General features: G+C 38.9%; 3 protein-coding genes across 4 annotated transcripts; 1 reads left to right on the forward strand and 2 right to left on the reverse strand.

Moving 5' to 3' along the window:
* The first annotated feature begins 5220 nt into the window (after positions 1–5220).
* On the forward strand, positions 5221–7857 carry LOC103967693 (toMV susceptible protein tm-2-like). The gene is given in 4 exon segments (XM_048572486.1): positions 5221–5412; positions 5495–5609; positions 5714–6067; positions 6070–7857. Coding segments are annotated over 4 exon segments (1539 nt in total). The 3' UTR covers positions 6948–7857.
* Positions 7858–9256: 1399 nt separating this feature from the next.
* On the reverse strand, positions 9257–9688 carry LOC103967694. Its single transcript, XM_009380987.1, has one exon. The coding sequence runs from the start codon at positions 9686–9688 to the stop codon at positions 9257–9259; it is 432 nt and encodes a 143-aa protein (XP_009379262.1).
* Positions 9689–10900: 1212 nt separating this feature from the next.
* On the reverse strand, positions 10901–13126 carry LOC103967678. 2 transcript variants are annotated; one of them, XM_009380974.3, is made up of 3 exons: positions 12599–13126; positions 12001–12161; positions 10901–11194 (listed from the first exon to the last, which is right to left on the reverse strand). In XM_009380974.3, exons 1-2 carry the CDS (start codon positions 12984–12986, stop codon positions 12031–12033), a joined length of 519 nt encoding a protein of 172 aa, XP_009379249.1. In that variant the 5' UTR covers positions 12987–13126; the 3' UTR covers positions 10901–11194; positions 12001–12030. The 2 variants fall into 2 exon arrangements, with proteins under 2 accessions (XP_009379249.1, XP_009379250.1); XM_009380975.3 differs by having other exon boundaries at positions 10901–11223; positions 12599–13125.
* Between the last annotated feature and the right edge of the window lie 624 nt (positions 13127–13750).

The raw sequence follows: 13750 nt of genomic DNA on the forward strand, positions 1-13750 counted from the left end.
TATGGGAAAATTCGAAATTTCAAATTTAGAAGATGAGGACATAACTCTGCAGTTTTGATAATGTGAAGCCACAAAATCTTAAATTTCCCTTGGAAGAGGAACTAAGAAATATATGCAAAATTTTCTCATTGATGGCAGCACAGTTGTTCTTGGGAAAAAGGAAGAAGAAGGATTGAACTTAAATCAAGTAATTTGGAGCGCAACATGCCTACCTTGCCATAGTTTTGTAGAACACACAAATACTCTCCCGTATCATCTCATCATGTAAACACTGAACAACACGTAACGGGTACATATAAAGGTAAAAGATGAAGTTGATGAGGATGGTAGTGAGGAGGAAAGCAAGACCAAGGAAAAGATGGCTTTGCCAACAAAGGTTCTTGTGGAGCCGAGTCACACCAATGCTTCTTCAGAAATTGAAAAGCAAAATCCAAAAGTCGAGGCATGACTTACAAAAGCAAATCGACAGAAAATCTGGATAACAATGATGCAGGAATGAAGATTAGAGCTGTATCAAATGTTGGCATGGAAAAGTTTGCCTTTGGGTCAACAGATGATGGCTGCTTAATGATTCCTACCAAAGATATATTATTGATTCAAGTTGTTGATACTCAATTCTTAGGAGAGCTCAAAGGGTTCAAAATTTCGACAGGTCGAAAACCTAAATTCAAACAAAGACAAAAAAAAAAAAAAAAAAAAAAAGGATCTGAACTCGAGGACGAGTTCTTTCTGAGAAGAAGAGTATGATGTAGCCCACGACAATTAATATGATCTATGTATTAAACATGTTGTTGGTGGCTTTCCATCTTTTCAAAACCATGTTTTAATTAGATGTCTAGAAACTATAATCTTTAGTATTAAATATGTATCCTATCAATTATAGTAACTTCCCTATTTAAAGGGATACTTATGTACTCAAAAGGAAGTCAATTTTGGTGAATTAAAGTTAATTAAGAAGAGAGTGATTTTCTCCTTCCTTAAATCAAGTGTTAGGTTTGGTCGCCTTGAGCGAATCCAAGATTAGCGACGTCGAGCAATTCCGTTGCACCCGGTTGAGTGATTCACAAATTACTACCCTCCGCCTCCTTGAGACTTCTTGACTCCTACTGCATCAAGAACCCCAGAAGTTCTGATTCTTTAGGTGTTACCACTATTCATAATATGTGTTCTAACTAATGGCTCTGAGATCACAGTTGGCAGCCACTTGACAACAAGGTTCTAACATAAATAAAACTGATCAAGTAGAGGCCATTTCAACAAATTATTTATCTCATATAATGATCAATTTGTTATAAACTTCTTATTTTAGTGTGATTGTGTAAATCCTAGATTAGATTTAATTCTGGTTATTCTTCCCTATTAGGACTTGTATTCCTTGGAGGAGAAGGATTTTTTTCCCTCTTTTATTACTATAAATAAAGGCACTGCGTAGGGGGGATAAAATATCCTCTACACAATCCTACAACACACATCTGTCTCTATATTTTCTCTGTGTCGTCGACCCCTTCTCCCTGTCAGTTAAGTATAGGCCACAACACGTTATCAGCAAGCTCATACCATTGCGTTTAGGAATTTAACGTGGAAGTTTTTCTGCATCAAACCAGTTCATCAATATCATCACGTAATCATGTTCTTTCAAAACAACGGTTTTTATCTTGATATTTTTGTAGTCCTGATAGTATGAACATTCACCATAATGCATGACCCAACTTTATGTTTTTCGAATTTTAGATTCTACATAAATTGTGTATGCATTATATCCATGATTGTTGAATTATGTGAATTGATATTTCCCGGAATTGCATCAGATATCTGCTTATGCATTAAATTATATGTTGAATTAATTTGAAAAAAAAAAATTAAAAAAAGGGGTTTTGTAAAACCATAAAATCACCGGCTCTATGTTGAACCGCCAACACCAAGCCAGTAGCTTTCGTCGGCTTGGTGAGCCCAGCTCAGCCACAAGTTACAAGGTTGCAAGCCCATAACCAAACAGTGTGTTTTAAGCACCATCGTCCCTATCCCAAACCCTTAGCTTGAAGCCAAAGTCCTCTTCGTCGACTTTTCTGATGAAAACACGACCAACAGTCATGTGATTTGGAGGAAACTCATCGTTTTCACCAACGATCTTTGAAATTCTAGAAGAATTTCATGAGTTTTTCGTAGGATTCACTCAAATCCCTTCAGTTCTCACACCCCTGATGTTAAGGTTCAACGTTTGTCATCCAATCTTGGTTCTCCGATGAACCAAGGGTTGCACCGACCATGGAACATCGCCTGAAGCGGTGCCGTTCACCATCTCCGGCGGATTCCCACACCCAACATCGTTGGGGTGGCCTGAAGATCCAACCGAAGCCCTAACGGGCCTCGGATTCATTTTGATCCATATTGCACAACACCCTTTTTATTGGGCCTACTTGTGCTTAGAGCCTTGACCCACATCACCAGCCCTTTGGGCATTGGTGATAACCTAGCCCGAGAACCAGTTGAGCCATTCTGGGCTCCTACCGTTTCTTCCATGCAGCGCGTCACACACAAATACAGCTCCTGCTGGTGTATATGTGTCTATGCCCCACCAGATCCCAGCCTACACATTGGTGCATCCATGTATGCATCACACTAAATCAATGCCCTTCATAAGGCCCTATTTTGGGCTTGCGCATGAAGTCCACTTATTTGTGATGTTGGGCTTGCCTACATGCTAGGCCTGAGCCCAACCTTGCCCAATTTTTGGGCTTGGACCACGGCACTAAATTTGATAAGCCCAGTAGTGGGCTTTGGCCCATTATTTTGGGCCCTCGATTTTAATTGTTTTTTTTTTAGACAATTTGGGTTTTATAATTTTTCATCCGCACTTTAATTTTGGCCCGAAGTCCAAATAATTAATTCAATTATTATAATGACCTGAAATTCTATTTGCATATTTTTGTATATATCTGTGTTTGTTTGCAAGAACATATGAACCTGAAGTTCATAATTATTTCGAAACCTGAAGTTTTCTTTAAAAACATCACCTATGAAAAGCTGAAGTAATTTTTCATGAAAATTTAAACAAATACATATGGATTGATTTTTTCTCTATTACACTAACCACATCTTATCCATTTATTTTGTGATAGGAACATGTCGAATTTGAACAAATTCAACTTCACCGCTTTAGAGGTCTCCGGAAGGAACTACCTCAAGTGAGTCCAAGATGTGAAGCTCCACCTCACCACAAAGAATTTGCGTCCTGCCATTTAAGATGAGACAGACAACCTGGTTGGCGAAGCTAAGAAAGCCACTGTCATGATCTTCATATTGAGCATCTCTTGTTGAAGACCTATTCGACCTTCTCTGCTATTAATATTGTCCTGCAGCAACAATATAGGGCTCAGAAATTCACTAAGTTTTAAGATTTGATCTCTATTTTACTTCTTGCTGAAAAGCAGAATCAGCTGTTGATGAAAAATCATCAAGCTCGACCTACTAGAGCAACTGTTGTGCCTAAAGCACATTATAGCACGAACCAGGCATGGTAGGGGTGGCCAGAAGCCACCATGTTAAGGTCAACAGAGCCAAGACCCACTTAAGGGAGGAAACTGAGCCCAAAAGTGCCCCAACCTCACTCCTAAGGCCCCAAACTTCAAGAATAAGGGTAAAGCACCTGAAACCATGGATGTGGACATGTGCTATCGCTGTGTCGATGTTGGGGAAGTGATCCAAGGATTTATACAGTGCTCAAGTGAGTAAGTTACAATGGAATTAAATTTTATTTAGTCTGACTGCAGTTTTTTATTTTTAAGAGCATTACTAAAGCAGTTAACGTTACAATTGTTAATTATAACAACAACTAAATTACAAGAAAATCTGTTCATCAAGATTGTAAATCTGTTCTTCGTTCTTCGTTCTTCGTTTTTCCTTTTAATCTTGGTAACTTGGCACTGGCAGTTGAAAATTACTTAGGGGTGTGCTATCCATACACCCTATTTTACTTCTCACACACCTCTTGATAATTTATGTCCGTTGATCTTCTTCAATTTATCTGATCCGACGGCTGAAAATTAAAAAACTGTGTGAGAAGTAAAATGACGTGTGTGGATATCACACCCCATTACTTACCGCCAGTAGAATAAAAGTTACAAAGTCGATATGTATTGTATGAAAATCTATCAAGGCTTGAGAATATTTTAATTTTTGTCATAGACTTAAAAAAGTTAGAAAGTTATACTATTACTAAGCAATTTCAAATGAAAGCAGCTTTTGCTTTCTGGGGCTTTCCGGGAAAGCAGCTTTTCTTTGACTTTCGAATCTCAAAATATATTCACAATCAAATGAAATCGTCTGGTAATTGCTGAGATTGGCTGCCTGCAGAAGCAACCACAGCAGTACCTAATTACTGGTTCGAATGAATATTCAATCCACTTGCTCGTTTCGCTCCTTTGTTTATTGTGTGAGTCACTTTCACACACATATATTTTCATCTATGTAAATTAGATCGACCAAACAAATTATTTTTATTTGTTTAGAAGGTTCGTTGCAGGTTTATGCGGTGCTGGAAAAACTGTAGTCATGCTATCGTTTACTTGCAATTGCATGCCACTTGTTAAGTTTTCGATACTGCAATTCACACTTATTTTTACTTCTCACACATCTTTCTCAATTTTTAACTGTCGGATTTAATAAATTAAAGAATATTGATGGCAAAAAATCAACAAGTGTGTGTGGGGAAGATAAAAATGGGTGTGTAAATAGCAATTTCCTAACCATTTTGTCGGAAAAATGATCTTAGTTCTTGTGGATAACAAGTTGAGACATGCTAAAAGGACTTTCAAAAGTGAGACTTTCCATATATTCTATGTCGCCTCATGTTTTAGGCACAATGTTTTATAACATGGTACAGAAATTGACATTAAACTATGAAATGGTAGAAATTCCATGAAAAATCTCACTCTTAGAATTTCCTTAGCATTTCTCAAAGTCTATATTGGATTTTTGAAATTTGAGTCATTTTCTAGGAAATTTCATGGACAAATAAATTACTACAAAAAAAAATTACTACAATCCGATTGCTTGGCCACAAATAATTCAAAGTCCAGTCGCTGTCACTCGTACTAAAAGACATCTGCAATTTTTTTGAATATTTATATGTTGCCACTCACTTATATAACTCCATACATTTTGAAACAGAGAAAATCTGTTGAGGAAAAAAAGGTAATCGGAATAGTAAAGAGAGAGTTAATGGCAGAGAGTGCAGTACAGTTTCTTCTGGACAAGGTTGCACCACTTTTCGAAAATGATATTCAACTTATGGGAGGGGTTAGGGAAGAAATCGTGTATCTGAGAGGGGAACTGGAGTGCATGACCACTTTTCTGAGGGTTGCTGATGCATTTGAAGAGAGTGATGAGGAAGTCAAAGTATGGGTGAAGCAAGTAAGAAGCATTGTTCATGATAGCAAAGATGTTCTCGACGAATTTACACTTCTCCATCCATAGGTTTTCGTGTTGCATTAAGAACATGAAATCTCAATACCGAATTGCCGCTGAGTTACAAGGCATCAACTTGAGAATCAGAAAAATCTCGGAGGTTCATAGGAGACTACGTCACAAGTTTAATATGGCTGAACAAGGTTCGGGCTCTTCAACTGCACGTCAAATGTGGGAGGGCCATCGTGGTGATGCTCTACTATTCGAGAAAACTGATATAGTTGGCATTGACGAGCCTATAAAGCAGATGGTAGGGTGGCTTGTCATCGGTGGTTCCGGACGAGAAGTAATTTCTGTGGCTGGAATGGGAGGACTGGGAAGACAACCTTGGCGAAGCAAGTCTATGATGCAGCAGAAGTGAAGAAGCAGTTCAAAGTAAGCGCTTGGATCACGGTTACTCAGTCTTTCAAACTCGGGGAACTCCTCGAAAACATGATTAACAATCAATTGAAAACAATAATCAAGGCCTTCCTGCAGAAAATGAGGTACCTAATTGTTCTCAACGATGCGTGGGATATGGACGGATGGCCCTCTCTGAAGTATGCCTTGCCTAACAATACTTGTGGCAGTCGAGTCATACTAACTACTCGAAAAACTGATGTAGCCTTGCCATTGTGGCAGTCATCGATGTTTTGGCTACCAAAGACAAGCGCAGGATTAACGAGTGGGATATGGTTGGCCATAGCCTTGGTGCTGAAATGGAGGGCAATGACAAACTCAAGGACTTGAAACAAGTACTTTCACTCAGCTTTAATGACTTACCTTACTATCTCAAGTCTTGCTTCTTGTACCTGAGCATCTTTCCTGAGGATCACCTAATCGAGAATATGAGACTTGTTCGGTTATGGATGGCAGAGGGTTTTATCGAAGCAAAACAAGGCAAAACACTACAAGATGTTGCAGAGGACTACCTGAATGAACTGTTGAATAGAAGCATGATTCAAGTAGCGGAGACAACGTCCGATGGAAGAGTCAAAAGCTTTCGTGTCCATGATCTTCTCCGTGAGATTATCACCTTCAAGATAAGAGATCAGAACTTTGCCACAATTGCTAAAGAGCAAAACATACCATGGCCTGATAAAGTCCGACGCCCGTCAATGCATACCTCTTTGCAATACATACAGAAAAACAGGTCCGGTTCTCAACTACGTTCTTTGCTTATGTTCAGAGTTACTGAGAAGCCACTACTGCAAACAATTTTTCTTGGAGGTTTTAGGCTTCTTACTATGTTGGATTTGCAAAGCGCACCTCTAAATGTTTTTCCAGTTGAAGCTGTCAACCTTTTCTTTTTGAAGTATCTAAGCTTGAAAGGTACCGGGGTGAAAACCATTTCGAAATTTATAGGGACGCTTCAGAACCTGGAGACTTTGGATCTGAAGCATTCTCTGGTCATTGAACTCCCAAGTGAAATTCTGAAGCTTCAACTTCTACATCATCTTTTAGTATATCGTTATGAATTTGTACGTAGAGAAATTTTTTAGACAAAATGTGGCTTTAAGTTGCTTGCAAACATAGGGGCTTTAACTTGCCTTCAAAAACTTTGTTTCATTGAGGTAAACCAAGATGGAGGTGCCATATTAAGGGAGCTGGGGAAACTAATTCAATTGAGATGGTTAGGCATTGTACATGTGAGGAAACAAGACGGAAAGGCTCTTTGTTCATCCGTCGAAAAGCTGACCAAACTTCGCGCTTTGTCCATAACTTCGGCAGAAGATGATGAGATCATTGATCTGCAACACATTTATTCTCCCCCTCCACTGCTTCAGCGCTTATACTTCAAGGACGATTGGACACATTGCCTCACTGGATACCTTCTATGGACAGCCTTGTCAAGTTACATCTGAAATGGAGTAGGTTAAAGGACAATCCCTTGTATTCCTTCAGTATCTGCCCATCCTAGTACATCTCGAATTATCTCAGGTGTCTGAAGGAGACATATTGTGTTTTGGAGCTGGAGGATTTAAGAAGCTCAAACATTTAGGCATTGGTGAGTTTGATGAGCTTAGATGTATAGAGGTGCAAGTGGGAGTAATGTCGTCCATTGAAAAGCTAAGTATCCGGCACCGTAAGTCGTTAGAGAAGGTGCCATCCGGGATTGAACACCTGAACAAGCTGAAGGTGCTTGAATTATTTAATATGCCAGAAAAGTTGGTCAAGACACTGACTCCACACGAACAAGGCAACGATTATTGGAAGCTTGCGCATGTCCTGGAAGTTTATTTCACCAACTTGAGAGAGTCTCGGTGGAGGTCTACCCTTTGGAGGGTTTGAATGAAGGAGAAAACTTTCCTCAAAGGCTCAAATCATTTCTCTCATGAAGAGCCACGAACTTGAAACTCGTTGGAAGTAATGTTTTACTTCACCTGATCAGTTTGATATTACTAAAGGAGATGCCGCATATAAATTACTGTAAATACTCTTGTAGGTAGTTGCAAATACTCCTGTAAATAATCTTGATCAGTTTGATATTCATGTATGTATTACATATATTTTGATGCCTTGGATTGCTCATGATGTAGAACAATTACCCAGAATTTGGAATTTCAAAAGGGATTCCAGGACAGAATAAGAGTTTGGTTTCAAGGTACGAGAAATAGAGGAATTTTAGAACTGGAAGACACGAATGATTTGAAGTTGGTTTAGAAGATGTCAATGACAACTTCTACTATGTTATAAGAGAAGGAAAAAGTTTATTCCATACCATGAACGCATATAAAGCCCTTCTCATATATATCCAACATCTTACATACTAGTTGCGTTGCCAATTATTGTGGAAAAGACGTCGTATTCAAAACTTTCACATATCCTACATCCCCAGATTTTGTGTCATAAAATAGAGTATGCATACAAGAATCTCTATAAAATTATCTCATCCCACATCACGTGAGCTACAAAATATAAGAAAATTAGAAATTTCAAATTTAGAAGATGAGGGATACATAGAGTTTTGGTAATGTGAAGCCACAAAATCTTAAATTTCCCTTGGAGGAGGAACTAGGGAATATATGTAAAATTTTCCCATTGATGGCAGCACGGTTGTTCTTGGGCAAAAGGAAGAACAAAAGATTTAAGATAAATCGAGTAATTTGGAGTGCTACGTGCCTATCATGCCATAGATTTATAGAACACACGAATACTCTCCCGTATCACCTCATCCTGTGAACAACATTTAACGGGTACGAGATATGAAAGGGGAACCCAGAAGTTCTGATTCTTTAGGTGTTGCCACTATTCATAAGATATGTTCTACCTAATGGCCGTGAGATAACAGCATGGTAGCCACTTGACAACAAGGTTCTCACATAAAAACTGACCAAGCCGAGGACATTTCCACAAATTATCTCACATGATGATCAATTAACTATCCAATTTTTTTCTCGAGAAGCTTTAAATCGGAATTTATACCGTGAAATTGTAATTTTTTTTTTTAACTTAAAAGAGAGAGACTTTTCGCTTAGTTGGTTAAGAGCATTCATCTTTACAAACAAAGTTTGGAGTGCCATTACCCCCTCCCGGCCCCACCATCGCGTGTATCACTTTCAAAACCAAAAACTTTAGAGAGAGACTATATTTTTTTTATGAGACCGTAAGCCGGTTATTATCTTATTATAATTAGATCCATCATGCAAATCATAATCCTGAAGGCTAAAGCTTCCAAAACCTACCAACTTAACTGGCTCCCAATGTAAACCAAAAAAAAAATAAAAAATCCCTGCACGGCTACACCTAATCGAAACCAAGATCTACTCATTTCCTGTAAAAATTATCATCTCAACCGCCTACTCGGTTACTACTGCCTTGATCCAGCTGCGTTAGGAGCAGCAGCAGTAGCACAGCTGCTCTTGAGGAATGCAGGAATTGAAGGAAACAACGGGAACAACTTCCGCAAACAATTCTGATCAACTTCGATGAAAGCCTTGCAACAAGCAGGGCCTAGTGCAAATTTACCGGTCAAGATTGTGGTATAAATTTCCGATGCACACCCTGGAATGTTCTGAAGTGAAGACCAGCACTTTGCTACCTCACCCGGGGTTCCCGGAGGAGAAAGCCCTGGAATCCCAGGAGGGAATAGACCTGGGATGCCGGGTGGCAGCAGGCTTGGGGTCCCTGGCGGGAATGGGCTTGGGATGGTCGGGAAGGGCGGTGGTGGCGCATCCGCCCCGGTTGCTGCACATGTTGCCAGTAGGAGTAGTGAAAGTAGTGCATGAGCTTGTCTAGACATGGCTATTAGGAAGCTTGGAACTTCTCTTTCGTGCTATCCCAGAAAAAGGGTTTGGCAGATTGGACGTGTTGATGTTGGAGAAGATAGAGGGTAAGGGTTTATATAGAAATTTTGATGCTCGGGGAGTAGGTTACAAATGGAATTAAATTTTGTAAAGTATTAATGCAGTTTTCTGTGTTTTGATGAGCGTTAGTACTAGAGCAAAACGTTATAACTGTTGGACAGGTTCTGAAATTTATGTCATTCATTCTTTCCTATTAAATTACCAGTAAATGTTTTTAAGCTTGTCTCATTTGTACCAATATGGTTTAGTATTAATAGATAGATATATACGCGTTATAACATGAGTGAACTGGTAACACTATGCAACAACAGTTAAAAGTTGTCATACTCATTCAATCACCGCACAACAAATCAGTGGAGAGGGAACACAACTTACAGCTTTTTTTTTTTTTTAAACAAACGATATTATCTAACACTAAAAGGGTGAGAGAGTGAGCTAAGTCACACAATGGGTTAGCAATATTGTGGTTTAAATTTGCTTTTGACGAGAATCAAATCTAAAACCTCACTTACAAGAGGAGAGAAATAACACTAAACCGTAGTACTAAGTGGCATGCCAAAGGTGAAGTTGAGCCACATATTATGGAAAGTCATAATAAGACTGAACAACTCTGCCCCCACCACACCCCACACCCCCCCCCCCCACCCCAACCCCAACCCCCTTGGTGTAGATACTATCGTTTGTTCCAAAACAAAAAGCTTGAATGATTTTCAAGTTCAGGCACATTGTTTTCCACTTCATAAATTCAAATAGTACTATTTATGCGAACTTGGGATTTTCTTGTGTTGCAAGTTTACCAGAAAGTGCCTCCATTTTAGTTGAATTAATTTTCTCCGGTGTACATGTTCCCAATCAAATTTTCTTTAAAAAGGAATTTGAAACTAAACTCAATAAAATGATTTCCTCCAGTATTACTTGCGCTACAATTTATGAGAAAAATTAGAAAATGAGAAGATGAGAGCATGCAGCGTAGTTGGTCACGGCCGGGAAAGGAAGGAAAGGGTTTGAGCAAAAATTTTCTGGACTAGCAATGTCTTGCAGCTGTTTTATAGGACGAAAGTCTCGTCGATCATCTCATAAAATCCTTCTGTTTACTTCGCTGTGGGACAAGCAACCATGCGGGAATAGGTATAGAGAGAGAGAGAGGATTGGTGCACTTCTTTAGTATATTTACATGGACATCCAGATAAAAACTGAAATGTTGATGGTAAAACTTGGATTCATCAAATTTACCATGCGGGCGTAGGTACAAATAACATTCAATTCAACCGAAAACACACTACAATGATCAACTGTACATACTTCATGAATAATTACAGTAAACTCCTTTTCGGTTGTAATCTTGAACTCGGATAGAAGTCCTTCAACCTCGCTAACCAGGTTGCATCTCTACAGCTCTTGACCTTGACAAAATGCCTTTCATCAATGCATCTTTCGTCGTCCTACATACATTTTACAAGACTACATGAGCCTGCATATCCCAGCAACCAAGGCATTATTAGCTTTCAAGCAATGACTTAGTTTAGCAAATAGTAAAATTCAAGGAACAGTCAGTTTAGCAAATAGTAAAATTCAAGGAACAGTCCATCTATAAGCTGCTTATCAGGAAAGCATAAGCAATACAACATAAAAAGCAGTATCATTCACAACCAGATTTTAAGTCTTTTGTCCTAAGATCAGCCCCCATGGCATCAACTCATTTCAGGTTAAAACCACCGTTATACTAAAGGATCAAGTTTGAAGCTCTCCAAATCCAACTTTTATGACATAGAGATAGATGAATTCAACTATTAATGATATTATTAGGATCCATAATAAGAGCACACACAAACCTCTCCTAAAAATTTAACAGTGGTCGGTGAACTAACCACGGCCCTAAACGCCAGCTTTAAATCAGGATGAACAAGGTCAAAATAGATGTTATCAGCACAGACTGTAATTCAGTATGCTCCATACAGAACTATTGATCAACCTAATTAGTATTTGGAAATATATTTTCTACTTTAGGAAAGATGAAAGCATTTCTCTTTAGTCTTTGAATATGAAGCAGCTTAACTTCGGTAATCTTAAACTTCCACAAAAATCCTAGGTTAATCCAGTTTACCCCCAAATTAGTTTGATTATTTGTTCTTAAAACCATTATACTCCATGGGATGAAACCCAACGTAATGGCATTGAGTTTTACTAATTGAGTAAACATATTTCGTGTCAACAATACAGAACTCAGCCAATTGTTCTTAAAACTCACCTCAGATGCCGCTTTTGAGAACTATATGGTTCATCCCTCCTCATCCTCAGACTTGGACAAATTGACAGAACTTTGATCCCCGGTCTCTGTCGGTTGGGGATTGGGCACATCATCAGAACTCTGAACCACAATCACAGGCTCCATCAGTTGTGGAGATGTACCTACAAAGAAAAGGAAAGCATGGCATAAGCAACCACTGTAAGAAAATCATTTATTATACAAAAGATTTCAATACTTTCTATCACAAAAGCTCTTAATCCGTCCAATGCCCCAAAAGACATACATTATAAAAAATAAAAAATAAAAGCCAGAATAATTCCTTTATCTTAATCATTCTAGCTACTTTTTATCATTAACAAATCAAGATCAATGCCTAAAAATATGATCAATCCGTAAACGCTTTTAGATTTTTGATATTCTCACCTAAAGAGAGAAAATTGCATAATTCCGAACCAAACCCAGATGCAGAAACGAATTAGATGATCCAATTAAATCAACCACAACGCAAAATAATAAATTTCCAATCCCAATTAATTGAAGGATACAAACCAAATTTTGAACAGAACCCAAATCATAAAATCGAAAAACGGAAGCAAACCTTCGATAAAATAAGCAGAAGAAGGCCATCCTCTAACAGTGGTCATAGACATGGTCTCCTCCTCACTCAGAGGGTTAGCCAACTTATCGACCAGCTGAGCCAGGCCGTGCGATCTCGACCGTGGGGGAGGGACCCAGTAGGAGGCGCCGGGCAGAAAGGGGAGCCAATCGGGCGCGGATCGGCGGACGATGATCCGGTGGATGGCGTCCTCGAGCTTGCGCAGAAGGGGATCGGACGGCGAGTCGGCGGAGGAGTCGGTTGGTGGGTCATGGTGAAAAGGGAGGGTGGATTGGGCGCGCAGGTTTATTAGGCGGGAGGAGCAGGGCGGCGATAATTTGGAGGAGAGGTGGCGGGTTAGGCTAAGGGTTTGAGAAATCGACCTTGCCATTGATGACCGAATTGCTAGAGAGAGGGGAGATTTTGAGGGGGTGTTTGGATAAGAGGAAAATATAGAGAGCAAATTTAGGTGTGTATTTGTGCGTGTATGCGAGAAAGAGAGTGCTGGATGGTGTAAGAGAGAGACGGTAGACTGGTGGGGAAAGGGAGGAGCGAGAGGGTTATATAGGTACATTCCCGACCGTACCGTCAAAAGCATTTTTTTATTGGTGAATTCTTAGACTTTTTTTTTTTTTTTTTTTTTTTTTTGATGAGTTGGTCAAGTTGGAACACCCAAAGACTTTATATTCTTTTTTGTTATTGCATTCAGATTACTTTCGTTTTGAATTAAATTTTTAATGATGTTTAGAACAAAACAATATTGATGTGTGAAAATTAATTTATCTCTGTTCCTCGCTCTGTCACCGTCGCATTTAGGTATAATTGTTTTTAGTTAGGATTTTGCTGAGTAGTTGTTGATTTTAGTCCAACACAATTATTCTGTTTGTCTACGTGATTGTCTCAAATCTCAATATGGTTGACAAGTATTTTATGACGGTGTCTTGTTCAATGTGGTGACGGTGACACTACGATGTCAAACAACACGCTTTGAAGAGCTATGTGAATCTAAATACTTGCGAGTTTTAAATGTGTAGATTTTAATTTATTTTATTTGTTTTAAGGACTAGTGAGTTTTAAAATGTTTAGCTTTCACAAAAACACAAGTTTAATTTGTTGTGTTATTTGAAGTATTTACGAGAGATTTTGGTTTGCTTT

This window comes from the organism of the source record quoted next, unplaced genomic scaffold (genome assembly GCF_019419815.1).
Source record: "Pyrus x bretschneideri cultivar Hongxiangsu unplaced genomic scaffold, Pyrus_bretschneideri_v1 Contig61, whole genome shotgun sequence".
Taxonomy (NCBI): domain Eukaryota; kingdom Viridiplantae; phylum Streptophyta; class Magnoliopsida; order Rosales; family Rosaceae; genus Pyrus; species Pyrus x bretschneideri.

Excerpts from the sequence above, each read along its gene's own strand:
- LOC103967694 (XM_009380987.1), bottom strand. The coding sequence starts at position 9,688 with ATGTCTAGACAAGCTCATGCACTACTTTCACTACTCCTACTGGCAACA.
- LOC103967678 (XM_009380974.3), bottom strand. The coding sequence starts at position 12,986 with ATGGCAAGGTCGATTTCTCAAACCCTTAGCCTAACCCGCCACCTCTCC. Across the intron at positions 12,162-12,598 it reads TTCTGCTTATTTTATCGAAG|GTACATCTCCACAACTGATG; the intron begins GTTTGCTTCCGT and ends TTTTCTTTGTAG.